Source organism: Lepus europaeus, chromosome 4, assembly GCF_033115175.1.
Source record: "Lepus europaeus isolate LE1 chromosome 4, mLepTim1.pri, whole genome shotgun sequence".
Lineage (NCBI taxonomy): Eukaryota > Metazoa > Chordata > Mammalia > Lagomorpha > Leporidae > Lepus > Lepus europaeus.
Window position 1 is genome coordinate 90,023,648 of NC_084830.1, and position 13,545 is coordinate 90,037,192.

At 41.0% G+C, this 13,545-nt stretch overlaps 1 protein-coding gene across 2 annotated transcripts in view; it reads left to right on the forward strand.

Moving 5' to 3' along the window:
• Window positions 1-13,545, forward strand: part of LYPLA1 (lysophospholipase 1) — a 27,639-nt gene continuing 14,094 nt past the window's right edge. Inside the window, exons 1-6 of one of the 2 annotated variants that reach the window (XM_062188498.1) lie at window positions 17-177; window positions 638-719; window positions 895-926; window positions 7,096-7,161; window positions 8,665-8,712; window positions 12,197-12,267. In XM_062188498.1, the coding sequence (XP_062044482.1) occupies window positions 8,672-8,712; window positions 12,197-12,267 (112 nt within the window). In that variant the 5' untranslated portion in view covers window positions 17-177; window positions 638-719; window positions 895-926; window positions 7,096-7,161; window positions 8,665-8,671. Of the gene's footprint in view, window positions 178-637; window positions 720-894; window positions 927-7,095; window positions 7,162-8,664; window positions 8,713-12,196; window positions 12,268-13,545 lie in introns of both variants that reach the window. The other variant, XM_062188497.1, reaches the window with a different exon arrangement.

The window sequence follows — 13,545 nt, forward strand, 5'->3', positions numbered from 1 at the left end:
CGCGCGCCCGGTGGGGCGGGCTGGGACTCGCCGCTCGCACGCCCTTGGGCCGAGGCCGGGCGTTCTTTCTCCCTTCCGCTTCCGACGCTCTGTCGGCCGAGTCAGTGTATGTGCGGTAACACCATGTCTGCTCCGCTGCCCGCCATCGTGCCCGCCGCTCGGAAGGCCACCGCCGCGGTGAGTGGCGGCGGCTCCGGCTACGAGAGGCCCAGTCGGCCCGCCCCTCGCGCGGTGGGCGTCGCAGGCCGGGGTGGGGTGCGGGTGGTCGGTGCGGCGGGGCCTGCACCCTGCGGGGCCCTCGGCGTTGCGGAGGGGGTGCGACCCCGGACCACCGGCGCCCCTCGGAGGGGATGCGCGTCCGTGCCTCTGCCGCCTGGTTCTGCTGTGTTTGGGGCTGAGAGAAGCGTAAATCCGCGAGGAAATCGCTTTATTGTCTCGCCTTCCACTCTTGTCCTAAATGAAAGAAGTTTGGCGATTTGGGGTCTTCAACGCGTGTGAGGTGCTGGTTTTTAGGAAAGTTGTGTATGAGCATCTCAAACTAATTTTCTGCCCCCGGAAGCTCCTATTTCTGATGGAAAAAAAATTTCAGTACACGTGAGGCTTTGATGGTCTGGGTGAGACAGACTGCTTTTCTTAGGACGTGGATATCTGCTGTGGAGAATGTTGACCAGGACCTGTGAGTGCTGAAACCCCACGTGCATTCTCCCAGGCACTGAAGGGTGAGAAGTTGATTCATACTTGTGCCATTTAAAAAAGGGCTGCAGAGATGAACTGATTGACCCCAAAAAGCGTTCTTGGGTTTGAAGCACTTGCGTTCCCGTTTTCCAAATGTGTGTAACCTCCTGTGTATGTCTGTTTAGGCTTTGTTCATTAATTCCCCCTCTTTTCTTCTAGGTAATTTTCCTTCATGGATTGGGAGATACTGGGTAGGTACCATTGCTAGTAACAGTTAGGAAATGGGATCATGCTATTCTGCCTGCATGGTCAAAGGTTCACTGATTAAGAACACTATTCAAAGTTGTATAAAAAAGGACTGCTGGTAATCTTTCTTACAGTCCAGTGATGAGATTCAGTCCTTTCTGTCTTAAAAGCTCCCAAGATTTCCTCCTGTCATGTTGAATTTATCATTTTTAACTGTGGGTTCTGTAACAATTAAAGTTGCAAAGGCTTCCTAAGTTGCTTTGGGTGTTGGATGCCAGAGATGAGTAGAAACTATGGAGACAGTGTGCAACCCAGAGCTTTCCAGGGGACTTAAAATTTCACAGCAGGTTGAGAATAACTGGTTGGTTTTTAAAACATGCATTTGAGGAGGCTGTTCCACTGGGTTATAGCTATTGGCCAGAGTATGTGTACATTGAGGATAAGACTGTTTTAGGTGATTGAAACATAAAATTAAGAGTAGCAGCATATCTTGGGGAAAAAACACAAAATGGAAATGAGTAGTAATAACTGGAAATAATACTTTGGGGCGCAGATAAACATAGACTCAGGAATAGTCAAGATTTAACCTGAAATACTATTGCTTTGCCTGTATAATTGGATTGAATGATTGAAAGGCAACACTGTAGCAGCCTCTCTTATTCCAAAAAGTGAGTAACTCTAAAAGCCTTTAGACTGCTGAGAATCTGCATCCTAAAGTGCCTGTACTTTATCACAGTGGGCTTCTGCTTTTGTATCTCTAGCTAAATATATATATAAGAGATATGGACAGGAGAAAATAACCAAAGATTTATGTGTTAAGGACAGTTAGAAAATAACATTAAATTTTGTTCTGTTTCTCTGGTTACCATAGGTTTAAAGCTTTCCTTTCCAATAAACTTTGTAAAGTGTCGGGGAATAAAGTTGTCGTTCATCTTAGCCTGCCATGTTAAGTCAAGCCTCTATTGTATGTAGTAATGTTCTGAGGAACATTGTTGAACCTGTGTTCCATTCTGGGCTCTAATAGATAGATGGAAGTTGGTTTTATAAATGTGGACTTTAGTGACTACGCATTCCCAAAGCTATAATTAGCTAAAATAATACCCTGAAGTCTGTGGCTTATTTTGATATCCCTGAGGTCATTAGCACGATTATTGAAATAGAAAACATACTAATGATATACTTAGATAGTAGAAAAGATGGAAACTCAAGTAACATACATAAAATATTGACAGTGACCATGTTAATACCTTGGCTATACTGTTATCTTTGGCAGGGGTAACATATGGATTTGATAGTTTAAATGCTGTGATTTGATAGTTTAAATGCTGCTTGGATCACTTTGTCGCACAGGTGGACACTTTGTCACACAGTTGCTAACACTTTGGCAGAGTGCCTTGATTGCTTGACCATGTCTGGTCTGGGCCCATGGTCTGGGAGTGGCAGCTAAATATGTCAGGTGTTTATTACTGCTACATAGCATTGCTTATTGTACACATTAATATGTAAGATACTGTTTGCAAAGCTAATTGTACACATTGTGAAATACTGTTCCTAATTCTACCCAAAACTTAATGGTCATTAACACACCAAAAGATACATTGAGTAATATATCCCAGTAAGGTGAATAGCCTGTAACACATAACACATAAAAAAAAATCAGAAAATACAAAAATGGATTAAACATAGGGCTGTAATATGTACTTGTGTTAATTATTACAGCACACACATTTCTCTTGGTACATGACAGTGATTCTGTACAATCTACAATCTTATCTTAAAATAATTTCCCAAATCTCAGGCTAATCTCAGGACAGCCACTCATTTTCCTTAGTTTATTTCTTTTGTATTGCTTACCCCAAGTCAGTAGAGTCTGGATCAGCACTGAGCAGCAGGAAACCCAAAACAGGCTACACTCAGCCAATTCCAGTGACTATGGCTGAATACTTATGTAGTGGTTAAGTCTGTCAGGTACAGGAGACTGTGTCAGCTGGTTTGCAATTGATACACAGTTCTTAACTCAGATTGGCTCAATCTAAACCTTTTTGGCTTGGATGTGCCAAAAATTTAAATTATTTTGAAGTTTGTATTAGGGCATAAAGTAATCAAGTATTCAAGCTAGATAAATATTTTTTTTTTGACAGGCAGAGTGGACAGTGAGAGAGAGAGAGAAAAGTCTTCCTTTGCTGTTGGTTCACCCTCCAATGGCCGCTGCGGCCAGCGTGCCACGGCCGGTGCACCTCACTGATCCGAAGGCAGGAGCCAGGTGCTTCTCCTGGCCTCCCATGGGGTGCAGGGCCCAAGGACTTGGGCCATTCTCCACTGCCTTCCCAGGCCACAGCAGAGAGCTGGCCTGGAAGAGGGGCAACCGGGACAGAATCCGGCACCCTGACCGGGACTAGAACCCGGTGTGCCGGCGCCACAGGTGGAAGATTAGCCTATTGAGCCATGGCGCCTGCTCAAGCTGGATAAATTTTTATATAAACACACTCGTAACCATCAACCTGATGAAGATATAGAATATTTCCAGTTCCCTTAAGTTTCCTTTGTACTATTTCTAGCTGTTATCCTCTGGTCCCCAAAGGTTACCATTTTATGACTTCTATTACTATAGAGGAATTTTGTCTGTCCTTGACCTTCATGTAATATGGAACCACATAGTAGATCTCTTCTGCCTCCAGCTCCTACTGCTCATTATATTTATAAATTTTATACACTGGAACAATTTTAATTTTTAATTTTAATTAAAATCAATGTGCTTTGTGGATACAATTCTAAGAACATAATGTCTCTCTGTCCCTCCTCTCCCTTTCTTTTTTTTTTTAGTTTTTGAGATAACATTTTAAATTTATATTACTGCAAAAAGGCTCAGTACTTCACTGAATAAGAAGTTTAACAAGTAAAAAACAAAAAGACCCTTTTTAGTAGGATTATAGACAATGGCTATAAATAATAATTGAATGGAAAACTGACCATTTTACCCATATACAGTGTATTTTAAAATAACCACAGATCATTAAAACTATAGTAGTATAACATTCTTAACTATTAAGTTTTACAAAACTATATTTGCAATAATACTGATATAAACAAACATTTCTTTTTTCTTCTTTTTTTTTTTTTTTTTTCAATTTTAGCTCCCACATATAAGGGAGAATATGTGGTATTTGTCTTTCTGGGCCCAGCTTATTTCACTGAACATGAGTTGTGTCCATTTTGCTTCAAACAATAGAAATTCATTCTTTATAGCTGATTAATATTCCATTGTGTATATATACACACGTTTTCTTTATCCATTCATCTGATGATGGACACCTTGACTGATTCCAAATTTTGGCTATTGTTAACAGTGCTGCTGTTTGATACATGTACCTCTTTGATACATTGTTGAACACAGTTTTCTGTTAAACATACTGTTGTATAATGCTGTGTAATTTTTAAAGGAAATGTATGCTTTTTTGTGAAAATTCTCATATCAATATCATGGAACTTCCCCATTTGTTAATTTTTTACTGCATTTGTTCCATTTTGCATGCCCTCTGTCCTGTATATGCTTTGTGTTTGGGTCCTCTGTCACTGTCTTTTTTCCCTCTTTCTGTGTTTATGTGTATATATATCCTAGGGCACTTCAAAACATTAGTAGAAAAATGGAATTAAAAGGTAAGTTTGGGCCGGCGCCGTGGCTCACTAGGCTAATCCTCCGCCTTGTGGCGCCGGCACACCGGGTTCTAGTCCCGGTCGGGGCACCGATCCTGTCCCGGTTGCCCCTCTTCCAGGCCAGCTCTCTGCTGAGGCCAGGGAGTGCAGTGGAGGATGGCCCAAGTCCTTGGGCCCTGCACCCCATGGGAGACCAGGAGAAGCACCTGGCTCCTGCCATCGGAACAGCGCGGTGCGCCGGCCGCAGCGCGCTACCACGGCGGCCATTGGAGGGTGAACCAACGGCAAAAGGAAGACCTTTCTCTCTGTCTCTCTCTCTCACTGTCCACTCTGCCTGTCCAAAAAAAAAAAAAAAAAGTAAGTTTGTTTTGGCACCAAGAAAAATTGAAATCCGTGCATATGAGAGTTCTGCAAAATACCTGGAAAATGAATGTTATGAAAAATCTATGTAAGACTTTGAAAAGTTTTTGTACCAAAATAAACTTTTTTTTTAAAGATTTACTTATTTATTTGAAAGTCAGAGTTACACAGAGAGAGAAGGAGAGGCATAGAAAGAGACAGATCTTCCATCCGCTGGTTCACTCCCCAATTGGCCGCACCAGTTGGAGCTGCGCTCATCCAAAGCCAGAAACCAGGAGTCTCCTCTGGGTCTCCCACGCAGGTGCAGGGGCCCAAGGACTTGGACCATCCTCTACTGCTTTCCCAGGCCATAGCAGAGAGCTGGATCGGAAGTGGAGCAGCTGGGACTCAAACCTACGCCCACATGGGATGCCAGCACTGCAGGTGGCGGCCCCGCCTGCTAACCCACAGCACCAGCCCCAATAGACTTTTTATAAAAAATTTTTTTATTATTATTGTGAATTGTTCTCCATTGTGTAGATATGCCACACGTTGTTACTCGTTTGAGGGGCCTTTGGGTCATTTCCACTTTTGGCCTAATGGTACTGAGAACATTTGTGCATGAGTTTTTGCTTGATTATAGGTCTAGGAGTAGTTTGCAGGTCATATCCTAACTTCATGTTTACCTTTTGAGGACCTGCCAGCTGTTTACAAAGTGGCAACACCGTTTACATTTTTATCAGCACTGTGTGAGGATTCCGAATTCTCTCATCCCCTTTAACATTATATTTTATTTTAATGTCTTCTTTTATTATCTCTTTGATTCTAGCCATCTGGGGTATGTAAAGTGTTCTTTCACAATTGTTTGGATTGGTCATTTCCTAATGACTGGTAGTTTTGAACCTTTTTTCTTCCTTAGTTGATATTCATGGGAAAAAATTAGAAGGCCATGCATCAAAAAATTAACTATTTCCGACTAAAAGAATTATGGTAATTTACATTTCTTTCAGTTTTTCTCTATTTTGAAATGTGTATGTGTATACCTATACATATGAGGAAAGGTATATGAATACCTATACACACAAGTAAAGAATATTAAAATTGTTTTGGTAACATAAGCCTGTAGAGATATTAAAAAACTGATTACTTTAAGTCTTTTTCTTTTGTATAAAATGTAATGATAGGGGTCGGCTCTGTGGCGCAGCAGGTTAAATCCCTGGCCTGCAGCACTGGCATCCCATATGGGTGCTGGTTTGAGTCCCAGCTGCTCCACTTCCGATCCAGCTCTCTGCTATAGCCTGGGGAAGCAGTAGAGGATGGTCCAAGTCCTTGGGCCCCTGTACCTGCATGGGAGACCTGGAGGAAGCTCTTGGCTCCTGGCTTTAGATCAGTTCAGCTCTGGCCATTGCGGCCATTTGAGGAGTGAACCAGCGGATTTAAGACCTTTCTCTCTCTGGCTCTACGTCTCTCTGTAGCTCTTTCAAATAAATACAGTAAATCCTTAAAAAAATGTAATGATATCAGGGCTGGCGCTGTGGTAGTAGGTTAAGCCTCTCTGCCTGTGGTGCAAGCATCACATAAGGGTGCCAGTTCGTGTCCTGGCTGCTCCTCTTCCCATTCAGCTCTCTGTTGATGTCCTGGGAAAACATAGGAAGATGGCTCAAGTCCTTGGGCCCCTGTACCCACGTGGCTGACCTGGAAGAAGCTCTTGGCTCCTGGCTCCTGGCTCCTGGCTTCAGATCAGCCCAGCGCCTGCCATTATGGCTATTTGGGAAGTGAAGACCTCTCTGTCTCTCCCTCTCTGTGTAGCTCTGCTTCTCAAATAAATAAAGCTTTAAAAAATGTAATGATAGTATCTGTCTTTCCTATTTTATAGACACATTTTTGTGAGATTGTAAAGAAATTTTAAAAAAATCTTTATTTTGGAAATTTTAAACTCTGTGGAAATATATGAAGGCACACACGTTGCTGTTCAGAGTTCATGTTTAACTAAAGCTTAAGTAACAGGCTTTGAATTGTTTCTGGGTTTCTGGTGTTTTAACAGCATTAGTGGACTACACTTTTTAGATGTTTTAAAGAGTTAACATTTGTCCTCACCAGTTTTTAAAGTTTTACTCTGTTACTAATTTATTAGGAGTTAAAACAGTATCTAATAGAGTCATCAAAATAATTTTTCCCCAGGCATGGATGGGCAGAAGCTTTTGCAGGTATCAGAAGTTCACATATCAAATATATCTGCCCACATGCGTGAGTATTTCTAATTTCTTTTTTTAAGTTCAAAATCTGGAGACCAACAATTGTGATAGCTTTACTTTTTCAGAAAAGCATTTGAATGTAATTTATTTTTGTCTTATTCAGTTTAAAAATAAAGATTAGTAAAATTCTTGAAAATGTTGATTAAATTGAATTTTTATTCCTTTTTTGTTGCTGTTGTTGAGAAACTTAAAAGATTGCTCTTGGAGGTCAGTTGAACTTAAAGCCAGAAAAATTATTGTAGATATACAAATATCTGCAATGTTCTAAAGATGTCTGTGGGAGTATATCTGAAGGCGATTTACATGTAAGATTTTTGAGAAAGCTTTATCATGTTGAAAACACTCAAATTTTGTTGATTAGAGGCAATGTGATGCACTGTGAAAAGATACAGGCTTTGGAATCTTGACGGATTTGGTTTTGAATTCTGGCTCTGAAAATGTGGATCAAAAAAGCTAGTAAATTTTGAGCAATCTCAGAAAACCATTAAGACTGGTGAATTTAGGTAAAAAAGTTGCTCAGAAGCAAAAGCCAGGAAGAAGGCTAAAGGGTTCAGGTGCATGCTAGTAAGTTAAGAAGGTGGTAGCAATAGTATTGAGATAGATACATGGAAATGAAAGAGGGAATGGGAAGAACTGTATCTGAGAAGATTTGGTAATAAAACGTTCTTCCTTTTTATCCTGAAATAAAGGACCTGTCTTCTATAGGCTGCAGTTGAGCACCGTAGCTATGGTGGCTGTGTCCTGTATGATTCTGCTTATGCAAGAGGCAGGATTCTTGATTATGTTGGAATTTATGCTATATTCTTATTTACCCCAAGATTGAATTGCTTTAAGGCTATTTCCCCATCTAGGGAAGTTTGTGTTCTCAAATAAATTTGTAAATGGGATTGTAACCTTTAAGGTAGACTTGTTTCATGCACCAGGAAGATAGTGGTAAGGTATAGATATTATATATATATATTTTTTCTTTCCTTTTGTACTTAGCTTAATTCAGATTATCCAGCATAGCTTTCACCCCAGACTTGAATTGGATGCAGTAGACACTTTGACAAATCTTATATTTCCTTACTTATTTAGGGGCTGCTTAACCAAGCAGATACATAGCAGAGAACTAGAAAATAAGAAGAAGTGTGATCTGAGCATATGGGATCATATCTGTGCTCATGTCTTTAGCCTCTTACCAGAGTCTGGTATTTTGCACACTTCCAACTGTCTTGGTTCCCAGTTTCCCCTCTCATGATTGAGAATTTAAAATGATTAATTATTAAGTAGTGGTATTTTGAAAGGGAAATTTTTGGATTTGTCAAGCTCAGTCCTTCACAGCTGTTGCATTGTCTTCAGGACACATCCAAAGGCATGGAGAACAGATTTGTTCAGATGTGAACATTGTAAAACAGCTTAGATGTTCAAAACATAGCATATGATTTTGTGTGAACCTTTGTCAAATTTTAGGCTTTGCATTCTTACTTTCTTATTGTTTTTCTTTCCCACATAGACCTGTTATGCCTGTTACATTAAATATGAACATGGCTATGCCTTCTTGGTAAGTAAGAATTTTTTTTTTCAACAAGAACAATTTAGTATTACAAGAAGTGCTGTTGCATACACAGCAATTTTAAATTAGCCATTTTTGAATTGCAAAGTGCCATAATTTAAATTTAAACTTATTTACATTTTTATACTTTAGACTTGGAGATAAATTTAAGGAACTGTCCAAACAAGTAGAAAAGCTGGAGAGAATGCATGAATTGAAATATTGTGGGAAAATCTATCCTATTGCTTATGGGGCTGGCATTGTGGTACAGCAGGTTAAACTGCCGCCTGGTATGCCAGCATCCCATATGGGCCTCTGGTTCAAGTCTTGGCTTCTCCACTTCTGATCCAGCTCCCTGCTAATGTACCTGGGAAAGCAACAGAAGATTGCCCAAGTGATTGGGCTCTGCCACTCACATAGGAGACCTGGGTAGAGTTCCAGGGTCATGGCTTAGACCTGGTCCATCCTGGCCATTGCAGTCATTTGGAGAGTGAACCAGTGGATGGAAGATCTCTCTCTCTCTCTCTCTCTCTCTCTCTCTCTTTCTGTCTTTGTCTCTAGGCTCCTCTCTCTTGTAACTCTGCCTTTCAAATAGTAAATAAATAATCTTTATTGAAAAAAAAAATCTGTTGCTTGATAAACCTTTCTTCATTTCAGTAAGCATTTGAATGCTCCCATGTGGTACACACTTTGGTTAAGCCACAGCCTCTTCATTCTAACAACTTCTTGCCTGGCTTCCTAGAGAGCTGACTAGCTAGCGTTTAAGGAAACTGCTTCCCTTTCAGTCTTCTCAAGATATTCTTGCATTAACAGCCAAGAAGTAGGGTCAACTTCCCATTCTTCTTCCATGTTCAGCCTGTGATTACTCCCTGATGTGCCATGAGACTTCTGCTATCAGGTCTTTCAAAAAATGATGACTTTCAAGCCAGCATTGTAGTGGTTTAAGCCATCACTTGGAATACTGACATCCCATGTTGGATTGCCAGTTCAAGTCCTGGCTGCTCCAATTCTGATTTAGCTCCCTGCTAGTGCACCTGGGAGTCTAGTTCTTGGGCCCCTGCTACCCACATGGGAGATCTGCATGGAGATCTAGGCTCTTGACTTGTACCTAGCCCTGGTTGTTGTGGCCATTTGTGGAGTGAACCAGTGGATGGAAGATCTCTCTCCTTCTCTCTGTCATTCTACCTTTTTAATAAATAAATAAATCTTTTAAGAAAAATGATGACTTTGATATCTCATTGATAGTTACCTTTCGACTATAGCTCCTGCTACTATTTTATTCTTTGTGAGGCTACAGGTTTCAATATAAGTTGTCCATCCATAACCTTGACCAACTTGCTACTTCCTTGGCCTCCTTTCTCCCTCAGGGACATTTTTCTTCTCTCAACATGAATCATCAACCATCCTTCTTTAGGTCATGTCATCTGGAACTTTCCCATTTTTAAAGCCTCTTAATTGAAACCTGTTGAGAATACTGATTGTGTGTATCCTCTGAGCTTGCTTCCCTGTATCCATACCGTGTTCTGAGACCTTGTCAGGACCTTCAGTCTGGATCTTCTTGTCCCCTCTACTTGTCCCACCTATCTCCAACCCATCCCTGCGTTTCGTTTTTTTATCTACTTTAGATTTCTTGGCAACTTTTACAAGGTTCTCTCTACCTAAGCTTTTGGTTCTTTCTTCTTCCATATCTGGCAAAATTCCCATTCTAGGATGAAAATGTCGATCTAATGTTGCTGGAGAGCACATGTAAGCATATAACCTGAAAGATACGTAGAAAGAGCCAAAGGGAGGCTTCCCTGGTCTCTGGCTTGAAGTGTCCATAATGCAAGATGAAAAGTTCTGCAGATTATGGATAGGAATCAGTATAAATACCTATTTGTTCAGTAGAAATGAGGTAAGAAGATACACCAGAAAGTTTTTGGAAAAAATAATAAAAAGGTAAGTTTATTTTGGTACAAAAAGCTTTGAAATTCATGCTTATGAGGGGCCTTCAGAAAGTTCATGGAAGGCTGAGTATTCTAAAAAACAATACATGGATTTCAGTTTTCTGCAACAAAATAAGCATCTTTTATTTAAATTTTTTTGCTTTTGTTTATTTGAAAGTCAAAGACCATTCTTCTATCCTCTGGTTCACTTCCCAAATGCCTGTAATACCCAGGGCTGGGTTAGGCCAAAGCCAGTATCCAGGAACTCCATTTGGTTCTTCCACATGTGATGGCAGGAACCCAAGTACTTTGGCCATCATAAGCTGCTTTCTTTGGTTCACATTAGTAGGAAGCTCATAAGAAGCAGAAACAAGAATCTGAGGCACTCTGATATGGGATGTGGTTGTCCTAAGAAGCAGCTTAACCTGCTGTACCACAATACTCACTCTTAAATTCCAGTTTTCCACACACTTTTTGAAGTACATTCTTAGTACATCCAAAAGTAACATGATAAAAACATTCCATTCATTGGGCCAGCATTGTGGCATAGTAGGTTAAGCTGCTGCTGCGATACCAGCATCCTGTATGGATGCTGGTTCCAGTCCCCGCTGCTCCATTTCCAATCCAGCTCCCTACTGATGCACCTGGGAAAGCAGCAGAAGATGGTCCAAATACTTGGGCCCCTGCCACCCACATGGGAGGCCTGTAAGAAGCTCCAGGCTCCTGGCTTCAGCCTGACACAGCCCCAGCTGTTGTGGCCATCTGGGGAGTGAACCAGTGGATAGAAGATCTCTCTCTGTCTCTTCCTCTCTTTCTGTAATTCTGACTTTCAAATCAATTTTTAAAAATTCCATTCAGAGCTAATGTTGTGGAGTAGTGAGTTAAGCTGCAGCCTGTGATACCACAATTCCATTTGAGTGCCAGTTTGAGTCCTAGCTGCCTCTCTTCTGATCCAGCTCTCTGCTAATGCACCTGGGGAAGCAGGAGAAGATGGCTCAAGTGTTAAAGCCCCTGCACCAACATAGCAGACCAGGATACTGCTCCCTGTCTTTGGCCCAGCCAAGTCCCAACCATTGTTGCTACTTGGGGAGAACCAGCAGATGAAACATCTCTCCTTCTCTCTCTCCCTCTCTCTCTGTAACTCTGCCTTTCAGATAAATAAATATTTCAAAAAAATATCCCATTGGACTGACTTAAGATGCACTAGAAGAAGAGGAGGAATTGCCAGAATTTATTGTAAACTTTTCTGGATTGTAGGTTGAGATTCCTGCTTGTATGTGAAATTGGACTAGATAATTTCTTAGGCTGTTCTTACCCTAAAATTAGTGGCTTGGGGACTTTTTCACATTGAATCTATCTATTTGGAGTAAAAGGAACATACAGAATATCATATTTGTGTGTTTAATTGTTTGGGCTCTGTAGACATTTTAAACTGAATTTCATGTTTTAGAGAATACCTATGGTTTGTCTGTTTTGTTGAGACTACTGTGAGTTAAGTAAAACATGCTTACCAAGAAGAGCTTTTCTTAGAATCAATTGGTTCTTTTAAGATTTTGCCCTTTTTCCAGGTTTGATATTATTGGACTTTCACCAGATTCACAGGAGGATGAACCTGGAATTAAACAGGCAGCAGAAAACGGTAAGGACAGATTATTTTTATGAAAGCAAACCACCCTTATTTAGTAGATTCAGTTGTTATTTGATGCTGATTATGTATTACACAGTTACCTGGTCTCAGGAGGCAGTGCTTCCTCTGTGAACTCTTGGGCACTCGTTTACCATGATGTCCATGTGGACTCACTTGACTACTGGGGTCAATGGAAGTGAGGTGACTGAGGATTAGTGGCATTTATCAAGCTTCAGCTGCATCAGATATAGTAATTTTGGTTTGATTTACATAGGCAAGTGGAGAATAGCAGAGTGTGTAATATTTGGGCTAATTATCTTTAGTAAGGAAACTTAATGGCATAATTAATACAGTGCTGTAAAGATAATAAACAGTGAAGCTGCTATGAAAATTAATATTAGTGTAATAATACTAGATCAACTGATTGATCACTTGGCTACTTTCTCAGTGTTTATTATAAATCACCCCATTTAACACCTCAATGATGTTTATAGTTCTGCTTTAAGAATCTCAAAAGCCTGTGCCATGGTTGTTATTCCATTATCCTTTATGACTATGGTTGGTTTGTTTTGTTGGTAAAAATACAAAGAATATTAACTATGCAGGGAGATATGTAGGGATTTTTTTATCATTGTTGTTCTGGGGTTTTTTTTTTGTGTTTTTTTTTTTTTTTCCATTTTATTTGAAAGGCAGAGACACAAACACAGAGACTGAACTTTCATCCTCCAGTTCATTCCCCAAATGCTGGCAAGAGTTGGGGCTGGGAAAAGCTGAAGTCAGGAGCCTGGAACTCAGTCTAGGTCTCCCATATATGTGGCAGGTACCCAAGTATTTGAGCCATCACTTGCTGCCTCTTGGGGTGCACATTAACAGGAAACTGGAATCAGAAGCAAAGTCAGGACTCAAACTTTGGCACTCTGATTTGGGATGCAAGCATCCTAAGTGCTGTCTTTTTTATTTATTTTATTTGAAAGTCAGAGTTACACAGAGAGGAGAGAGAGAGGTATCTTCCATCCAATGGTTCACTCCCCAATTGGCCGCAATGGCCAGTGCTATGCCAGTCCGAAGCCAGGAGCTTCTTCCGGGTCTCCCATGCATATGCACGGGCCCACGGACTTGGACCATCTTCTACTGCTTTCCCAGGCCACAGCAGAGAGCTGGATTGGAAGTGGAATAGCCAGGTCTCGAACCGGCGCCCATATGGGATGCCGGCGCTTCAGGCCAGGGCGTTAACCCACTGTGCCACAGTGCTGGCCCCCCAAAGTGCTGTCTTAACTGCTACACCAAACA